General features: G+C 43.4%; 2 protein-coding genes across 11 annotated transcripts in view; one reads left to right on the plus strand and one right to left on the minus strand.

Moving 5' to 3' along the window:
• The window catches only part of LOC135906094 (adenosine deaminase-like), a 102902-nt gene extending 89084 nt beyond the window's left edge, over positions 1-13818 (plus strand). For all 3 annotated transcript variants that reach the window (XM_070524897.1, XM_070524899.1, XM_070524898.1), the window contains 5 exons: positions 186-445; positions 1754-1920; positions 4440-4681; positions 7834-7960; positions 11462-13818. In XM_070524897.1, coding sequence (XP_070380998.1) covers positions 186-445; positions 1754-1920; positions 4440-4681; positions 7834-7960; positions 11462-11563 — 898 coding nt within the window. In that variant the 3' untranslated portion in view covers positions 11564-13818. The remainder of the gene's footprint in view (positions 1-185; positions 446-1753; positions 1921-4439; positions 4682-7833; positions 7961-11461) is intronic.
• Positions 12120-17720, minus strand: part of LOC135906092 (uncharacterized abhydrolase domain-containing protein DDB_G0269086-like) — a 373257-nt gene continuing 367656 nt past the window's right edge. For 7 of the 8 annotated variants that reach the window (XM_065437260.2, XM_065437262.2, XM_065437264.1 and 4 more), the window contains one exon: positions 12120-17111. In XM_065437260.2, coding sequence (XP_065293332.1) covers positions 17016-17111 — 96 coding nt within the window. In that variant the 3' untranslated portion in view covers positions 12120-17015. The remainder of the gene's footprint in view (positions 17112-17720) is intronic. The other variant, XM_065437261.2, reaches the window with a different exon arrangement.

Consider the following 17720-nt stretch of genomic DNA (forward strand, 5'->3'; position numbering starts at 1 on the left):
AAGAATCGACCAAGCCGCCGGGATATTTAACCCCAACACCATTTACAACGGTGTTTTTCGTACTGATACTAACATAACGCTTCTTCACATTGAGTACAAGAAATTTATAGTAATCGAACGTGCGAGAAATCCTCTGGCGTATGTGCTTGTGCAGATGGATCGTTGCTTGGCGCCCTTTCCCGCAGGGGCGACCGCGATGCCCTGGAGCGCGTCGCGTACGAGGCAGGCTTGGACCAGGCACGCGAGCGCGTGCTCTACAGCGAGATGCGCCTTCCGCCGCAGCTGCTGGCCGCGTCCAGCACCGTTCTCCCGCTTGGCGGCTCGCCGGCCTCGGCGGTCAGCGGCAGGGACGTTGTGGACGCTGCGCTGACGGGCCTGCGCCGCGCCGAACAGGAAACCGGCATCAAGCTCCGGCTCATACTCACGTGCCTGCGCGGAACGCCCGGTCAGCTGCGTTGTTTCGCTACCAAAGTGTCGCGTTCAGTTGTCGCCCAGAATACGTTGTCTCGTAAAGCTGACGTCCTGTAGCGATGACAGCGTCTGCTGTCATCTCCACAGCACCGACCTTGTCTGGCAGGTGTATATTAGTATTTAGGAACAAGTATGTGGGCTTGCTCAAATACCACATATAGCTTGGTTAATTCGAAATAGGTAATGGACATTCACAGTGTACAAGCAAACAGGCAGCTCCACAAATGCAGTCCAAGTGCTGTATTTGCATAGATGTGAGGTAATCTATTGTTTCTTAAAATGTAAGAAACGTAAAGGTGTAAAAGTGGATGCCCTGCTGTATTCGCAAACATCTTGCGAATATACCTCGAGGTTCTTTCTCTATGAATCATGCTCCACAACCAAGTCTTGAAGAATGGAAGAAAGCCAGCCCCGCTCTTACCACTTTCTATCGAATTTCGGGCTGAACACGATCGATATCTACTCGTGTGAGCTGTATTTACTCGAGTGTGAAGGCAGCACGTCGCATCTGTTAGCGTCTCGTACGCGGAATGCACCTTGGTTCACAAGTCATCAGAAACTAGCGGACAACCGTTGCCTTCGCGAGGCCCGCTCGAAGCGCACCCGCATCATCGGCGATCGGACGGGAGACGCACGCAACGGCGGCCATATCTGTCTGTCTGTCTGTCTGTCTCTGTCTGTCTGTCTGTCTGTCTGTCTGTCTGTCTGTCTGTCTGTCTGTCTGTCTGTCTGTCTGTCTGTCTGTCTGTCTGTCTGTCTGTCTGTCTGTCTGTCTGTCTGTCTGTCTGTCTGTCTAATCTCGCCCAGCCAGCAGGTGCATCTAAAGCCACTTTAAGTGCATGAATTCGCTCGGCTCGGCTTGTCGTGTTCGGTGTGGCACATTCGTACGGTGAACCTGCATTGTTCTCGTTTTTCATGGATGCGGCACGCTATATACAGTCTGTGTAAAAGCAGCTGCAGACACATTTCGGCACCGAAATTATGGCAGGCAAATCAGAAGCCATCTGCAGTCAGTCATTTTGAGAGCGCAACAGCGACGGTAAAAACAAAAAGAAGGAAATTGAATTTCTTTCTCTCTTATTATTATTATTATTATTTTTTTTTGCTTTACGTGCCAAAACTGCGATCTGCCTATGAGGCACGCCGTAGTGGGGGGACTCGGGAATAATTTTTTGCTCTTGAACGTGCGCCTAAATGTTATGAGCGTTTTTTCGTCGCGCGCACATCAGCACGCGCCCGCCGCGGCCAACATGGAAAGTTGATTGTGCGCTGCGGCTCGCAGAGTGGGCGCCCGAGGTACTGGACCTCTGCCGCGAGTACAGCGACCGGGGTGTGGTCGGCATCGACGTCTGCGGCGTGGTCGCACAGCGAGCCGAGGACCGGCGGGCTGCGCCCTCGATCGAGTACGGAGAGGAGATCACCGATCCGCGCATCGTGCAGACATTCCAGGTGCGCACGGATCATACGTCTTTGTTCTGCAATGAGTGTTACGGGCCTGTCACCCACCATTTATTCAGTCCATACGCCCATGCGGAATCGGAATTCAATATTAAAATACGTTCAAATATTTCAGAATCTCGAATATGGGCGACATACATTATTTCAATATATGCTTGGTTGACGCGGTTCGAGGGGGCTATATTAAACATGCTCAGATTGTAGCCTAACTTGGTTATCTTTAGCCTTAGCGCAAGCTCTTGGGCTAGTTGGGGCATGATGGTAGCGGTAACTCAATTGGTAGAGCATCGCACGTGTAATGCGAAGACGTGGGATCGTTCCCCACCTGCATCGAGTTGTTTTTTCATCCACTTTCATTACCATTAACTTATAATTTCTTTAGTTGAATCAGTGAGTACAAGTAATTTCCCCTGTGTTGCTCTTGGAGTATTTCTTGGCTTCTTGCGATGTGATTATTTCTTAAGGTTACATATAAATATATCAACCTAATTTCTTTACTATTATTTTGCACCAATATTCCGGTCGTGTCATGGTGATTTTCAGCTCTAGGCCAGCTATCGATTCCATCAGCTTTAAACCACAGCGCTTCCAGAAGGTAGACGCTCCTGACGGGTCTGGGTGGATGGAGACTTTCGTATTCCGTATATTATAGGCTGGGTCACCTCCGTCTCACCGTGTCACGAATATGTGCGCCTGTATGTTCCCGAGGCCGGCAGCAAGCTCACGCCTCGGCAAGGCAGTATCGTTTGCGTTATTCTACAGATCTTCTCTTCGGATTCCTCGCTTGTCGTATTTATAGATCTCTAAAAGTGCTCCATTTCAGTGTATTGCAACGTTCAGCCTCTCAGTCATCCTCAGCTTCCCTTGGCGAGTGCGTGAGGTCTTTCTTTCGTTTGTGCATGCAGGCAGGTTTTTATATTGTTTGCTTCATTGTGGGTATCCCTTGCTATTGAGTTGATGCGAATTTATTACTTACCTTTTCATTAAAGGCCACTATTCTCAATTTCATGGTGCTAGAATTAGAGCAGAGACGTGTCGCCTCATTGCAGCACGCATTTGAAAGTCTTTGTAAATCATCGGCATTGTCAGCTAGTAGCGCTATGTCGTCAGCTTACATTAGCCCCGGGATCCTCTGTTGCATCAACCAGTACATCCATCTGCAACAGCAGATCGATGTCAAATAAACCAAAGCCCAATTTACTATTTTTCCAGTAGTTTTTCTTATTCCTTAGCCTAAACCGGGCACTACATTAGAGACAGAGATCCAGACAAGAATGAGGTTCACAGGAAGATGGAGGCTCGAAGTGATTAACAGTGGTAGAACAATTAATGCCGCTGAAACCAGCAGTCTTCGACTGTCAGTCGGTTGTTTCGGAGTTCAAATACTCCCAGCTTTCTCTTTTTTTAAACATTTCTTCGAGAGCGCTTTAAGATTACTGCGACGGCAACTAGCGCTCATAAATAGACAAGAGGACTGATTATTGGCGCTAGCTACAATAAATGACCTCGAACTCCTAAAAAGCCCAAACTTGCCGCTGAAGCGCAAAATATTCGCTCAAGCCAGTAAGCGTATATGGAAGCGTCGCGAACTGATGACGTGAAACGTGTTTTTATCGAAATAATCAAGTTGAGAGAGAGGCCTTCGTAGAGGAAACATCGAAGCAATGCAGTAACTACTAATGAAGGGAGAAATATGTTCAAGTGGCATGTGGTGACGGTATATGAGAACTAAACTCGATGTTCCAAATTACTGGATATAGTAGAACAGCTAACATTGAACGAGGCAAGCAGAGAAATCTATGAAGCATTAAGCAGCCAAAAGGAGATTATGCAAAACGCACAAGTGAGGAATAGGACGCTGGAGGATCGGTAGACAGTGATGACAGATCCGTTAGTGTGAGAAGGGGAGAGAGAAAGAGAGAGGTATTTGTTATGATAGAAAAGATGCGAGGTCGGCCTGAATCAATGTTCTCACCTGCTACTCGCCGTTGGGGGAAGTGTGTAGAAGAAAGGGTGTGAGAAGGAAGTGAATTTTACGTCCAATTTACTTGATAAGATGAATGCAAAAATAGCATCTATCTATCTATCTGTCTGTCTGTCTATCTATCTATCTATCTATCTATCTATCTATCTATCTATCTATCTATCTATCTATCTATCTATCTATCTATCTGTCTGTCTGTCTGTCTGTCTGTCTGTCTGTCTGTCTGTCTGTCTGTCCGTCGTCCGTCCGTCCGTCCGTCCGTCCGTCTGTCTGTCTGGTTGACTTTCTTAAAGGAGGCTCCTAGGCACACCTAACGGCCCTTTATGGACGCCCCTTAGGGCACAGACCCATCTAACGCTGTATACGAAACAAATTCATGTATGCGGGCGCACAAGACCCCAGGTGGTCGAAATTTCCGGAGTCCCCCACTACGGCGTGCCTCATAATCAGAAAGTGGTTTTGGCACGTAAAACCCCATAACTTAAAGACGGGGACTGATGCCGCGCGCGTCTTGTGGACGGTGCAGCGCGCCGCCTCCTGGGGCGTCCACCGAACGGCTCACGCGGGCGAGGCCGGTCCCCCAGCCACCGTGCTCAGGGCCGTGCACGAGCTTCACGCCGAGCGGATCGGCCACGGCTACCGCGCCGTCCTCGACGGAGGGCTCGCCTACCGGCAAGCGCTGGCCGCGGACGTCCACTTCGAGTGTTGCCTGACCAGCAGCATGCTCACTGGGGCGGTCGACCCCAACAGTGCCCACCCCGTGCTCAGGTATGCTTCAGTGTTTCTCTTGCTTTGCGCACAGCATAGTATATGGTACGGTACGGTAAAACATTATTCTCGTCTTTCGGACAGTACACTATAGACAACATAATATGCAAAATTACGTTGTTATGCAATTCTGAATAAAGGTAGGCTTACGTAGCTGAGTTTCATTTTTCAAAAGGAGAACAAAGAATTAAGACACCACAAGAAAGACAAAACAAGAAAACGCATTCACTTTCAAACCACTAAATGTATTGAAGGATCGAAATTTATACAGGTCACATGCTGTTGCGTAGGTGCACCGTGGACGATTTGCAAAAGCGGCATTAAAAATCGAGCCACCAACTTGATCGGGGAGCCTTCGGTTCTCCCCAATCGAGTTCCTCAGTACACTCTAATAAAGTTCTCTTCACTGTCACTCAGACAATCAAACAGTACTCGAGTACTGAAGCACCACAACATCTCACAAAAATTGCATAATGATGAGTCAGCAAGAAAATAGCTGCATTTGTACTAGAAAAATCAGCACAGAAGGCAACGATGCAAGGCTGTATTGTCTGGGCGTTGCGCATTAAAAAAACTATGAGGTTTGAGGTACCAAATGATGTTGCGGGATATGAGATGCGACGTATCTCCGCGAAGCTCCAGATTAATTTTGGCCATCAGGAGTTCTGTAACGTGTAAGGCCCATCTTCTGGGAGATTATTGATGACAAGGGACGAAACTCATTCAGCATATTTCATTGCCTGTGAGGTTTTCAGCTGCTATAAATTGCTATCATTATGAGTGCCTCGGCTGCGGAGGCTGGAACGCATTCACATGAAGATGTCGGAGGAAATATCGAAGGAAATATCGAAGGAAAAGATTTCTTATAGGGATACATTTTCGTTACAGCTATCTTGGTCCCTGTGATAATGGCATATATGGGCCAGAGAAAGCGGCTTTGAAAGAACAGAGAAATGAGCGTTGATGTGGACAACGAATCGAACAGGCTTTAGCAATTCTCGTTCTGAACGCACTGCCAGGCTATCTCAACGTACAGTGCATGTTCAGCTGGAGTGCGTGCCTGGCCACAAGGTTGTCTCGCACAACGCTCACACCCTATAGCTCGTGAAAGCTGCTACACCTAGCGCCCCAGTATCATGGCCAGGTGCACATATCCGCAGAAGGAGCGCAGAAAGCACCGCAACCTCGCTTCCATCTCGCGCCATCCTCCGTCAGCCTGGCCATGTAAGAGTTGGGGGCGGGCATGAAATAAGCAGTAGCTGGCCCATTCCGTCGTCCGACTCATCCACGCTGAGGACGTTGTTGAAGGGAGGGACTGAGAACGAGGAATATGGGATTTATTTACAGTATCAACATGAAGGGTTGAGAGCGTTACATTTCATCAGTCTAGCATGACTGAAAGAGAAAGCACACTGAACAGCCGACAACGACTGCTTAAAAGCCCTATGTCCTCCCTAGATCCATAGGCGAGGGAAAACTTCCGTTCAGCCTTCGTCCGATGGGAGCGTCCAAAGTGATCGTGGTCGACCCGCATTTCAGGGGGAGGGCTTACACACTTACTTCCGCACTTTGGTTTCACTGAACACACCGAGGTAAGAGGGTTCTTGTAGATAGGGGTCTCGACCCAAGCAAGGGTCTCTTGATCTCAGAACTGACCCTGCAGCTAGCCGCCGCGTCTGTCCATTGGCTGTGACGACTTCTGGGGCCCGTGAGAAAGCACCGCAAAACACCCTGTTCCAGGAGTTCTCTTGGTCCAAGTAGACCGTGAAGGCGACAGCGAATCGACTAACACTACTTGGTCCGCCGGACGTGGCTAGACTCGCTGGATGTCGAGCAGGCGCATTGTTGCCTTTACAAAGCATGATTAATGCCACCCACCTCAGAGATGCGCGAAGAGGTCGTCAATGGTGTCGCTGAAGAGAAGCGGCGAGATGACCGACCCCTGAAGGATGCCCCTCTCCCCCAGTTCGAAGGGATCAGACTTTACTTCGCCCACGTTGAGAATGGCGCTCCTGCCCCGAGTTTTTCAGGCATTATGTCTCCTCCATTTTTAAATAAATCGACTGCTTTCCATCTTCTTCTGCCGCTTTTCGCCGTTTGATGTCTTGCAAGCCCCTTCTGACCTCATTGCTAGTTATAGGAGTTTCTGTATCCTGTTCATCGTGTTTCTAATGGAGGTGTATTCCGACTCCTCTGATTACTGTACAGGTCAGTATAGAATTCTTCCGCTGCTTTTACTATATCATTGAGATTGCTGATGATATTACTCTTATCTTTCAGTGCACACATCTTGGCTTGTTCTATGTCAAGTTTTCTTCTCACTCATTTCATGCTGCGTTCATTTTTTATTGCTTCTTCAGTCTTTCTGACATTATAGTTTTGAATATCCTTTGCTTTGTCTTTGTTGATCAGTTTCGACAGTTCTGCAAATTCTATTTGATCACTTGAGTTGGACACTTTCATTTTTGTAGTTTCTTTATTGAGTCCTTCGTTACTTCGGAAAGCTTACCTACTGGTTACGTTGGTGCCCTACCTCCCACTTCAACTGCTGCTTTTGAAGCCAGCCGAGTTGTTGTTGATCTCCTGAGTGCACATGCCCAAAGTGAGGGATTGACCATAAATCGGATGGGTAAATTAGGTGTATTAAAGAAAAGAGAATTAACAATTTTAATGTTGAAGCTTAAATAGCAAAATTTTTTGTGCGTGGGAAGAAAAGCTATCAAAAGGAAAACCGTGCATCAGTACGGACAACCAGTATAACAAGGAAACCGATTGGTTTCAATTAGGTAATTTTGCATTGCCAAGCAAACATTTCTTTGCATGAACCCAATAATGGAGGATCCAAGAGATAGGATCACAGACAGATAAATTTAGGCCAATGCTGCGAAGCCGGATCTTCCTGTAGTAATTTTCTAAAAACAAAAAAAAAACGCTTGCAAGACAAGAAATTATCTGTCATTTCCGCTTCGCCACAGAATGCGCATAATGGTGAGGGGACCGTATACCAGAGCTGTGTAGATAGCAGTTCAACGTAGTTCAAAAATTAAATTATAGGGTTTTACGTGCCAAAACCACCATCTAATTATGAGGCACGCCGTAGTGGTGGACTCCGAATTAATTTTGACGGAGTGTTCTTTAACGGGTAAACGCAGGCTGCGGCGTGATGGCGCGAGTTTCTCGATCAGCGTTGACGACCCCGCCATCACGCACACAAGTCTCGAAGATGAGTACCGCCTGGCTCTCAAACTCGGACTTGGCCCAGGTGACCTACTGCAATGCGTGAGTGAACCTTTTCGCGGCGCATGTGAACTCTACAGCTGATTACATGATTAAACATCGTGACAATGCATAATATCCATGTCATTTTAAGCTGTTAACACAAAAACACTACTGTGAATTTTAAGTTGCCAAGGATCTCACGACCTGAGAGAAATTTAACTACCAGGATTACAAGGAGAGGTGTACAACCCTTCGTAAACTTCAAAAGCAGACAAAATCAACGTCATAAAGCTTGCCTGAGATTTTTTACTTGGCACACGAGTTTTCCATAAAGTTACCGTTCTAGAAATATGGGCTACTCCTAAAGACGTGTATGACATGCCAATTAAAGAAAACGGCAACATTCTGTGTTTAAGGTCCCAAAGCTGCATTGGGGATGTCGGACTGGGGACCGCATAAATATTTTGACTGGATGAGGTTCGTTAAAGTTTTAAGCATGGTACATGAGATTTCTTGCATTTTGCACCCTTTAGATAACATGCCAATTCAGGGGACTTTATAGGCGCTCTGAGAGCTGTAGTAGGCAGACTATTTTTATAGTTTTGTCGCTCTGCCATACAGTGGCAGGCTTTCACTTATTACTCGGTTTGTAATTTTCATTTTTCATGAAGAATTTTGCTTTTGTTACTGCACGCATTACTGAGCACCATCGGCGTATACACGCAGCCAGCGCGCAAGGCATGTTGATATAGCAGGAACCTTCTTAGGCTAGTAGTTTAAAGACACTTAGGTGACATATGCCACAACATACATGTCCAATGTCCAAACAAGAGAAAAAGGGTCACGAAAATATGGAGGGTTGATCAACAGTTGGCGAACAAGGAAAACCTTAACCTGAAGGCAGTGTTTTGACAAGGAAACCTTGACTCATCATGGCTACAGATGCTATCTTTGGTCGAGTTGATAGCTTCATGTACTACGTGATGTCTGTGCGTGTAAGGATGTTCCACATTATCTGCCAGGCCTGAGAGTTTCTATATGCCCAAGAAAGTGGACGGGAGTACATCGGTCGCCGAACAAAAGTGTTTGTTGACCTAGATGGTACTTGCTGAAAGATGTGTTTTTTTAGCCGCACATTAAAACGAGCACAAAAGGAAGACACAGACGATGGGCTGTTCGTGCCGTCGTCTGTGTTACTTCCTTTTGTACGCGTTTTAATTTGCGGCAAAAAAAAAAGAAAGTATTTCATTATTGTCTTCCTGAATATTCCTGATATTTACATTTAAATTAAACAGTTAATTTTTCCTATGTTTCCCTTGGCTACCTTGCTTCTAGGCTTCAGGTGGTTGTAAGAAAAGATCGAGACTCTCGATTCCCCTCATTTCTTTCGCTGAGAAAAAATAAAGGGTAGAAAGAGAAATGCTCATGGGAAAAATGCGGTGGTAGCTTGTAGCCGCCTCGCGCTTTTCAGAGAGGCGATCGTGATGCATGGGTCACAAAAGGCCTACCTGAATTGCGAGCTAAGCAATAGTAACAATTAGCAATAATTAATTTTTATACTTCGATGTATATATAGGATAGGATAACGAATAAGCATAATGCTCCGTGATCGTCTCAAATTATTAGTAAGCAAACTACAGACTATGTTATCGATTTCTCAAACTCAGATGAAATTATGGTAAACAGTGCCTAAACTACTTGATTGCTGATCTCTTGAATGATAACCGAGGTATCTAAACTCAACTTCACCAAGCACAGTTTCTGATACATCTCGGATAGCGATTTTATAGAATAATATTAAGGAACCAGTCCTTCTCCTGTTAAAATTTTATTTCCGGGGCTTAGACAATACAAAACTTGGCACAGTGACATTGTGATGTATGTTTTTTAAAATTTTGATGGCAGTCTTTCTTTTACTTGTTTAGCGAGCTTATGCAACAACATATAGTGTGTTCTTTGCTGCATTTCATATAGAAAGTTGTTTAGTTAGCTAAAAACGATTTTCAAATATTTTACCGTTTGAAAAAATAGAAGCACAAAGTTTACAAATTCATGCTCTGCATCAAGAACTGATATCGCGGTTCTGTAAACGGCATCCATTAGATCATTCAAAGCGGACAAATGCAATATGTCATTTTACATCTTGCGTGAATTTGTTACGTTGGTTACAACGGTTTTGCAAAAGTTGTATTTCCCTATGACTAAATTTTTTTATATTCATGTGTAACATATCAATTTTGTCCGCTTTAGATGTACTATTAGATCCAATTCACAGAATTGTATTATCCTCTTTAGTGGTTGAGAACTTTAAAGTTGTAAACTTCATTGTTTCGTTTTTTGAAAATTTTCAATTTTCGACAATTTTTAATAAAAAATTGACCACATAACTCAAAAATTCGAAACCAGCAGTCACTAGATTTTAAGTTTTTCTTTTAAATGCAGCAAACCCCGCCAAATTTAGTGCAGTGGTTGCCGAGAAAAACGAATTCTCCTTTTACATGTATCTAGATAGGAGCACCCGAGCTAAAGCTTCCTCTTAAGAGACTGCGCTAGGTCTGACCCTCCCAAGTCTGACGTCTCTGTTAAAGAATCAAAGTAGTTAAAGATAAAACTCTGTCTACTTGTTCGTAAAATCATTTGTAGATTATTTGTGCTTGTTGTTGAGATATTGAAGTCAATTTTGCCAGAATGAAACTACATATTTTTTATTCACTTTCTTTGTTTAATTTGTGACATCATGATAGGATTCAACCACTGTTGTTGTTCCAGTGTACAATATGTCGAAGACAGGGGGCATAGTGCAGTTGGAGACAGGAACCTTCAGTCCCTGGTTTTTCTTGAGTTCTTTTTGTTTGAAATGTGGTTCTGGCGTAAGAAAAACTGAACGGCAAGGAACAGAAAGAGAGCCTTTCTGTCCCTTCTTCATTCCATTAGTTTTGTTCGCCAGAACCACATTTCGAGCAGGAACCAAGTAGCCCAGCATCGCATTGTGCTCATTTTGTTTGCGTTCCTAATGAGTATGGAATGAAGGATGTTAGTCTCGGATTTATGATCAAGTACATATGCCTCGAGGACTGAATGGCCTGAATAGCGCAGCTTCAATACATGCTTTTCGAATAAATGACCGACAAAAAAAAAAAAAAAAAAAAAAAAATACGCGACTTTCTAAGTGTACATTGCAGTTTTCCGTGCTAGTAATGCCCAACTCATTAGCAATTGGGCCGAATGTCTACGACATGCAATTTAGAAAAATCAAAATGAAAACCGGAATTCGCAATGACCCAATGTGCATTCCATTCTTGCAATATTTGCTTACAATTGTGCTTGGTTAAATTGTTACCAGAACAATATGCCCTGCACCTTTTTTTTTGTTTTTCTTTTGCTTGGAGAAAAATTATCTTGCAAGATTTCTCCTGACTTCATTTTTTTCCTAATCGAATAAGGGATGTCGATATATGCAACGCATCACAGGTCTTCTCCATAAGGTCATGTGCAGTTGAATTCTGCTGTTAATTGCACACAAAAAGCTTACAATGGTTTGTTTTCTTTGTGTACTAACAGAACCGGTCGGCCATATCCGCCTGCTTCTTACCTGCAGATGAAAAATGGGAACTCTGGCAGAAATTCAACCAACTGACAAATGCGGTGAAGGCGGACACATGATGTGTGCATTTTCTTTGAGAACACGAAATAAAGCTCGCAGACACATTTAAAAATTTGCAGAAACGGCACTGATAATACTATTCAGAAGGATGAGTAAAATTGGATTTCTTTATGGTGAGAATATATTTCATCACCTTGAGATGGCACCAATAACCAAATCTCCGCAGAGGCATTTAAACTAAATTGTCTGCAACTCTGTAGAATACAAATTATTATTCAAAACGTAAATGTAATGTTTTACGTTAATATAATTGGTAATAAAGGAAAATAAGTTCAGCTAAAGTGCGAACCACAGGGCATAGCACAAGTAAGGTGAGTGCCCTGCCATTGCTGTCTAGGTTGAAGTGGAGTTGCATAATAAACACTCAGTGCATGAAAACGAGTTCATTATTAAATAAGAACAATAATTATATTCGGTTAATGTGACTGGCTGACGTTTAGATGCAGTTTTGATCTGCTTTTAAGACAGCTTTGACATGCAAGTCACGAGTCACTTTTCACCCTCACCTTTCTGATACCCATAGCATGTCAATGCAAAAACACAATGCGAAAGGTATCCATTGTGTAGTCCTTTATTAAGTTTATAAAAATATATGACTCACTGAAACTGGCGGCACGCGGTTAGTAAAGCGCCCCCATACAAAAGCAAAATGTTAAAGAACAGAAACAGTCTCCTTAGCTACCACTCTCTCTGACAAGTGACAAATGCAGCACCTTCGATTAAGTACAAAACATATCCAGCCATACACAAAGCACCAGGTAAAAGCCAGAAGCTGGAGTGTAATTTAATCACACTTGTCAATAACAACATCAAAGGAACACTGCAACGGCAGCTGCTTGCAGAGAGAGAGACTTAAGTACATCTACAAATATATGACACAATCTCAAAGGCATTTAGGACTGCAAATTAAAGATGCTGATTGTTAATAACAACTAGCTGCCCATTCTTACAGATAGCTAAACATACAAGAGTAAAAAACAGGGCTGCAATTGGCCACTTTCCAATGTCTTAGTCGAGTTGAGAGCAGTTGTCAATAGAGTGGTTAGCAACACATCCACAACTGAGACGCTGCATCAACCTTGGCTCTGCACTTGCTGCTTGTAGGCATTGGGAACAGTCCGAATAACTGCAGATGAAATCGATGACTCTGTGTTCTGAAAAGAAGTACTTGGCACACGACAGGTGCGGCAAATGTTGTACACTTGGTCACAGAAAAATGGCTTATTTCAGTACAATGCAACTTAGTGGCTTCATGCTAATGCTTAACTACAGAAGCGTCATGTCCTGCTTGATGCAATTCAACTTCATCCAGCAGAATAAGCAAAAGGCTAGTCACGGCATCACGAGGGGCCTGAAGATCTCATTTCTCCAGGCCATTAATGATACACCCAGTTGTTATCTTCAGAGGCTCTGTCACAGGTATACGATACAACGAATACTGTAAGAAGTCTGAAAGCAGTTGCACTTCACAAGGACTTTGCCAGTATTTCACCCCTCTTTGCTGAAACTGGCACCTCCAGGCAGAAAGTTTGGTGACCAAGAGTTGTGCACACTCTTTATAACCTGTGGCGCCTAGAGTGTATCAACGAAGACAGGGCTAATGCTGGATGATTATGTCCATCTGTGGACGAACCATTCCTAAAGATAAGCTGTCTCCGGTGGTGCAACTCCTCTGAAAGCTCTAATACTACAGCTCCTATACCTCAGTGCCCGTAATCCCTAATGGTATTATCATTAGGGCACTGTCACAATGTAAGCAAGTAGGCCAGTACTGTCTGTACAGGGTGTCATCAGCAGCTCTGTCACAACAAAGGAACAAAAAGTGGTAGGATACACGTTCTCATCATATATTCCAACAATTGTTGCTTTCGTGTGGCAGAGCCATCGACATGTTCATGATGATGCAGACAATGTTCATGAATTGTTGCCGAGTGTGGCAGCGCAATTAATGTGCCACCACAGATGCCTCAGGAAATTGCACCTTTAGAAAAACTACCATTATACATTAAACTACACTAAAATTCTTGCAGGCACATTGCGACCACCTTCCAGGTTCCTTTTCATTTCTGTGCTAGAGCAAGGCATTTATCCGTAGCTGTGTTATCTTCATTGTGCACTTAAGGTTCGCTAGGACCCAGTCTTGTTCGATCATGCTTCCAGCAAGAGAAAATTATCACTGGATGTAGGGGGGCTTTTTTTTATCAGAAGTTCACTTTTCATGTCATTAACCGTTTTTTTGTTCATAAACACGAAACACATTGTGCTGATTTTTCATACGCATGTTAAACCTCATCACACAGCTTGCTTCTAGAAACAATGAGATGGCTGCATACGTAATCGTGAAAGTCCTTTCTTTGGTTGCCGATGCGAATTCATGAATATAAATCAATGCCAGCACAGTTAGAAAACAGGCGTTAGGCAGACTTGCTAAACATGCTCTTCAGTTAGTGTGGCTGTCGTAGTATACTCAAGAATACTATGAGTAATAATGCACTTGAATTATTGTAGCGGCAATGATATCTAGCGACCTTCTACTATTCCCATGAGAGCATAAAACAAAAGCATGGAGAGGCCAGCAGGAACATGCCTAGAGTGCTGTGTGGTACACATTGAGCACTGGGAGTTTGTCATGGCCAGGCCCGCCTGCACAATTTTCCCTTCAAGAATAATTTTCCCTTTCCCCCTCAAGAATAAGAAGAGAGAGAAGGTGATAACTTGTGACGTAGGCCACTTTAAAGCTCTCCAAATTCCAGGTTCATCCTTGACTGGCCCTTTCAATACAGCCATTGTAGTATTCTCAACACGGAGAGGAAATAACAAAGCGAGCACATTGCTGGAAGGCACCTGCAACAAATTTGCACCACCAGGCTGGCTTTAATGCCAAATGCAGCTTCCGCCAACATTGCGTGTTGTGGAGAGTAGCAGCAACGTTCACTAGCAGCAGTGTCTCCGACAGAAAATGACTGCTGGATAAATATATTGTAGATATCGTAGGCATCTTTCTCATAAATTGGTTAGGGACACAGAACATCTCTTAGTATTTTACTCGTACGACGGTAAGTCATAGAAAATAGTCTATTTACACAATTAAAAGGCGCACCTTTCCCCCCTATATAGGTCTGAAATATGCTTGTGTTCTTCAATTGGATATGAAACCACATTTGCAGCTTTGCCAGCAAACTACTGTCAGTGCAAACATAATGACCATAGCCATCCATATGGCGACAAAACTTGCTTTCTTATAGGTTGGCTTGGCAATGGCAATACACCACTTTCTTTATCAAGGCTCATTAAAAAGGTTGTTTTACATGCTAAGCCAGTGGCACCAGAGCTATGTATTGTTTGTTTTTGGCATATTGAAGACTTGCCTACACTGTCCGACAAACTGGCAAAGATGTTTGTTAAAGCATGGGCAACAATCTCATTCGTGATGATTGAGAAGTCATTCAAGAAATGTGGAATACCAAATGCAACGAATGGCATGGACGGAAATGTGTCGAGGTCCATTAAAGTGATAACAATGTACCTTAAGTGTAAATAAAGTTTCATCTTGTGAAAGTAATTTCTTCTTTTTGCAAAGATCGGAGGCACGCTACATTTTTCGTGGTATATAAATAGAGTGCATGCCTTTAGTGTCCATTATTTTCTTACTCTGAACATTTACCACTTCAATGTGCATTACATTCAGAGGTAAATTATAATTAGGTAGGCATGGTACCTTATGCACTGCTGTTGTTTTGTACTACTTCACCATCGCTCAAGGTGTTGTTGATTGTGGAAACAATATCTTAAAGTTGCATCTGCCTCTGATGTTGTAAACAACTAGCAAGAGCTTTCCTATTCCTGTCCTAGTAGTGCACTTCAAGCTTATACCAGCTTATACAGGTATAAACGCATAATATGTTACAAATAAGAGACTTGGTATGTTATTCTTGCTCTTTCTTGAGCACAGAAGACTGTATACAGTATACCCAAGAGCATACGAAACCACAGCCATTGACATTTATTGTAATGTCAAAGTATATTGCAGTGCATCAACAGTTTGACAAATACCTCACTGTTGCGCATCTGGTTTTCAGCAGCCGCACAGACCACATGCCAAGTGCACAGCGATGCGGTATCAAAGCACAAAAAACAAAAACACAGGAATTATAAAATTGCTAATTGTCCACGCAAGGACGAGACAACAGAGCAGACAAGATAACAGAGAATGTTGACAATAAAGTCATGTCTATTATTGGATTCTGCACAATATGTAACTCATAATCACTGAGGGAAAGGGCGACATACGAAAGGGCCCATTTTTGCATCGAGCCTAACAGAATACATTACATGCGTCTAAGAAAGCAGTCCAAGTTCCTTTTGTGAAGAATAAACAAATCAACACTGATGCACCTATCACCAAGTCCTGTCGTTTCTCTAGCCTCTATTATTTCTTGCGTCAGCCTGTCGCTTCATCAAATCTGAGTCACCCCCAAATTTGATGAATGCAGCTCCAACTCTAAAAATGTTTTAAACCCTTGAAATGGCTGTTCATGTTTTAGTACTAATCAAGTGAAACCTTAGTGAAACTGTTGAGAACATCACATGCTATATTTTTCAATTGTGATTCATCACAATTTAACAGCATACAAAATTGTCAACGTTAAAAGTCTACACTACTTTAGAATGCTCCAAATGTTCCTTCAGTAGCTTGTCGCCCAGGGCTAAAAAAATATATTGCTGTACTTCAGTAAACAGAGGGGCTTAACACTCAAGACTTCTTAAGCCTTAAAAACTTTCAATGACATAAACGCGGAGGTAGTCATGAAGTAATACATCATAGATGCAAGATTGAGATATTCCAGGACTTGATGAAACGTGCGTCACTGTTGTGTCCATTTTCCTGCCAGGAAAGAAACTTGACTTCCTTAAACAATAGAAGCAATATTATTGCATAGGCACGTGTCACGTATGCTGTAACGCTGAATACGAAAATGGTGTCCTTTCATATGCTATCCTTTACCTCTGTCACTACAGCTTATGTACTTTTCAGAATCCAACAATAACTATGAAGTGATAGTCAGCCCTTTTATCTTCTGTTGTCTAGTGCTTTTTCCTTGCTATGAAAAATAGCACTATGTTGAACCAACTACCCCATCAGTATATTCTTGCCGATCACAAGGGCGTTCCATATCTACTAGCGTTATTCCTTCCACTCCTTGCATAAGCTGATCTACGAAATTATCAACGCTAGCGAGATTATGCTCTGGTGACCAGCTCATAGTGTAGAAACGTCACTTGGGACACTGGTGCATCGTCGTCTCGAAGACACCCATTCAAGAAGAGTGCACTAGGGGAATGCGAAATGAACTAAAGTACCTGTACTGGGCGCAAAGAAATAGATTATCAGCATTTATACATATATATGTATATTAAAGAACATCGCAATTCTTTTCTTTCTCTCTCTCTTTACGACTTGGCGACATCGGTGCTCTGGATCCTTTGTTCCCACTGTGCGATGAGGGCACTGCGGCGGCGTGGGACACTGGAAGTGTTGGACACCTGCTAGAAAAAGGATGAACGTAAAGATAATCTTTACAGAGTCAATGCCAGAAGCCATGGTCAGTGAATGTTACAAGGTCAACAGCATATGATGTCATACTGTCAAACTGGAACGTAAGTAATACAGCTGCCAACTGGTTGGAGCAGTAGAATGATGTCGCACAGAGACAACTATTGAACTGTGAATGTTTCTTATCAAATGCCTGACTTCTTGCATTGTCTGTCCTGACGTGCTGTGCTGGCAGAGACTTGAAAGGCAAAGGTGCTGTTTGGGTGCCAAGTGTCCACTAAACCAGTGTTATATATGTGCAAAGTGGGCTACACCACCTGTGAGAGTTAGGAGTTGCTTCGTGACCTCATGGGTGTGCTATTGTTGGAAACGCGCTATGGTACACGGCCATTGCAGCAAACGTTAAGGGAAATGACTGAAGTGCTTATGCACCAGCAGATTATGTGTGCTGTGTGTTATTGGTCTCTTCTTGTCTGTTAAATGAAACTAGGTTACCAAATTAGAAGTTTTCCCGACTTTCTAAGCTTGGTTTCTTATAGGGTCATTCCACGCAAACTGTCCTAACCGTGGCACTCAAGAAAAATGATTTCTCTAAAAAAGTT

This window comes from Dermacentor albipictus, chromosome 9 (genome assembly GCF_038994185.2).
Source record: "Dermacentor albipictus isolate Rhodes 1998 colony chromosome 9, USDA_Dalb.pri_finalv2, whole genome shotgun sequence".
Taxonomy (NCBI): domain Eukaryota; kingdom Metazoa; phylum Arthropoda; class Arachnida; order Ixodida; family Ixodidae; genus Dermacentor; species Dermacentor albipictus.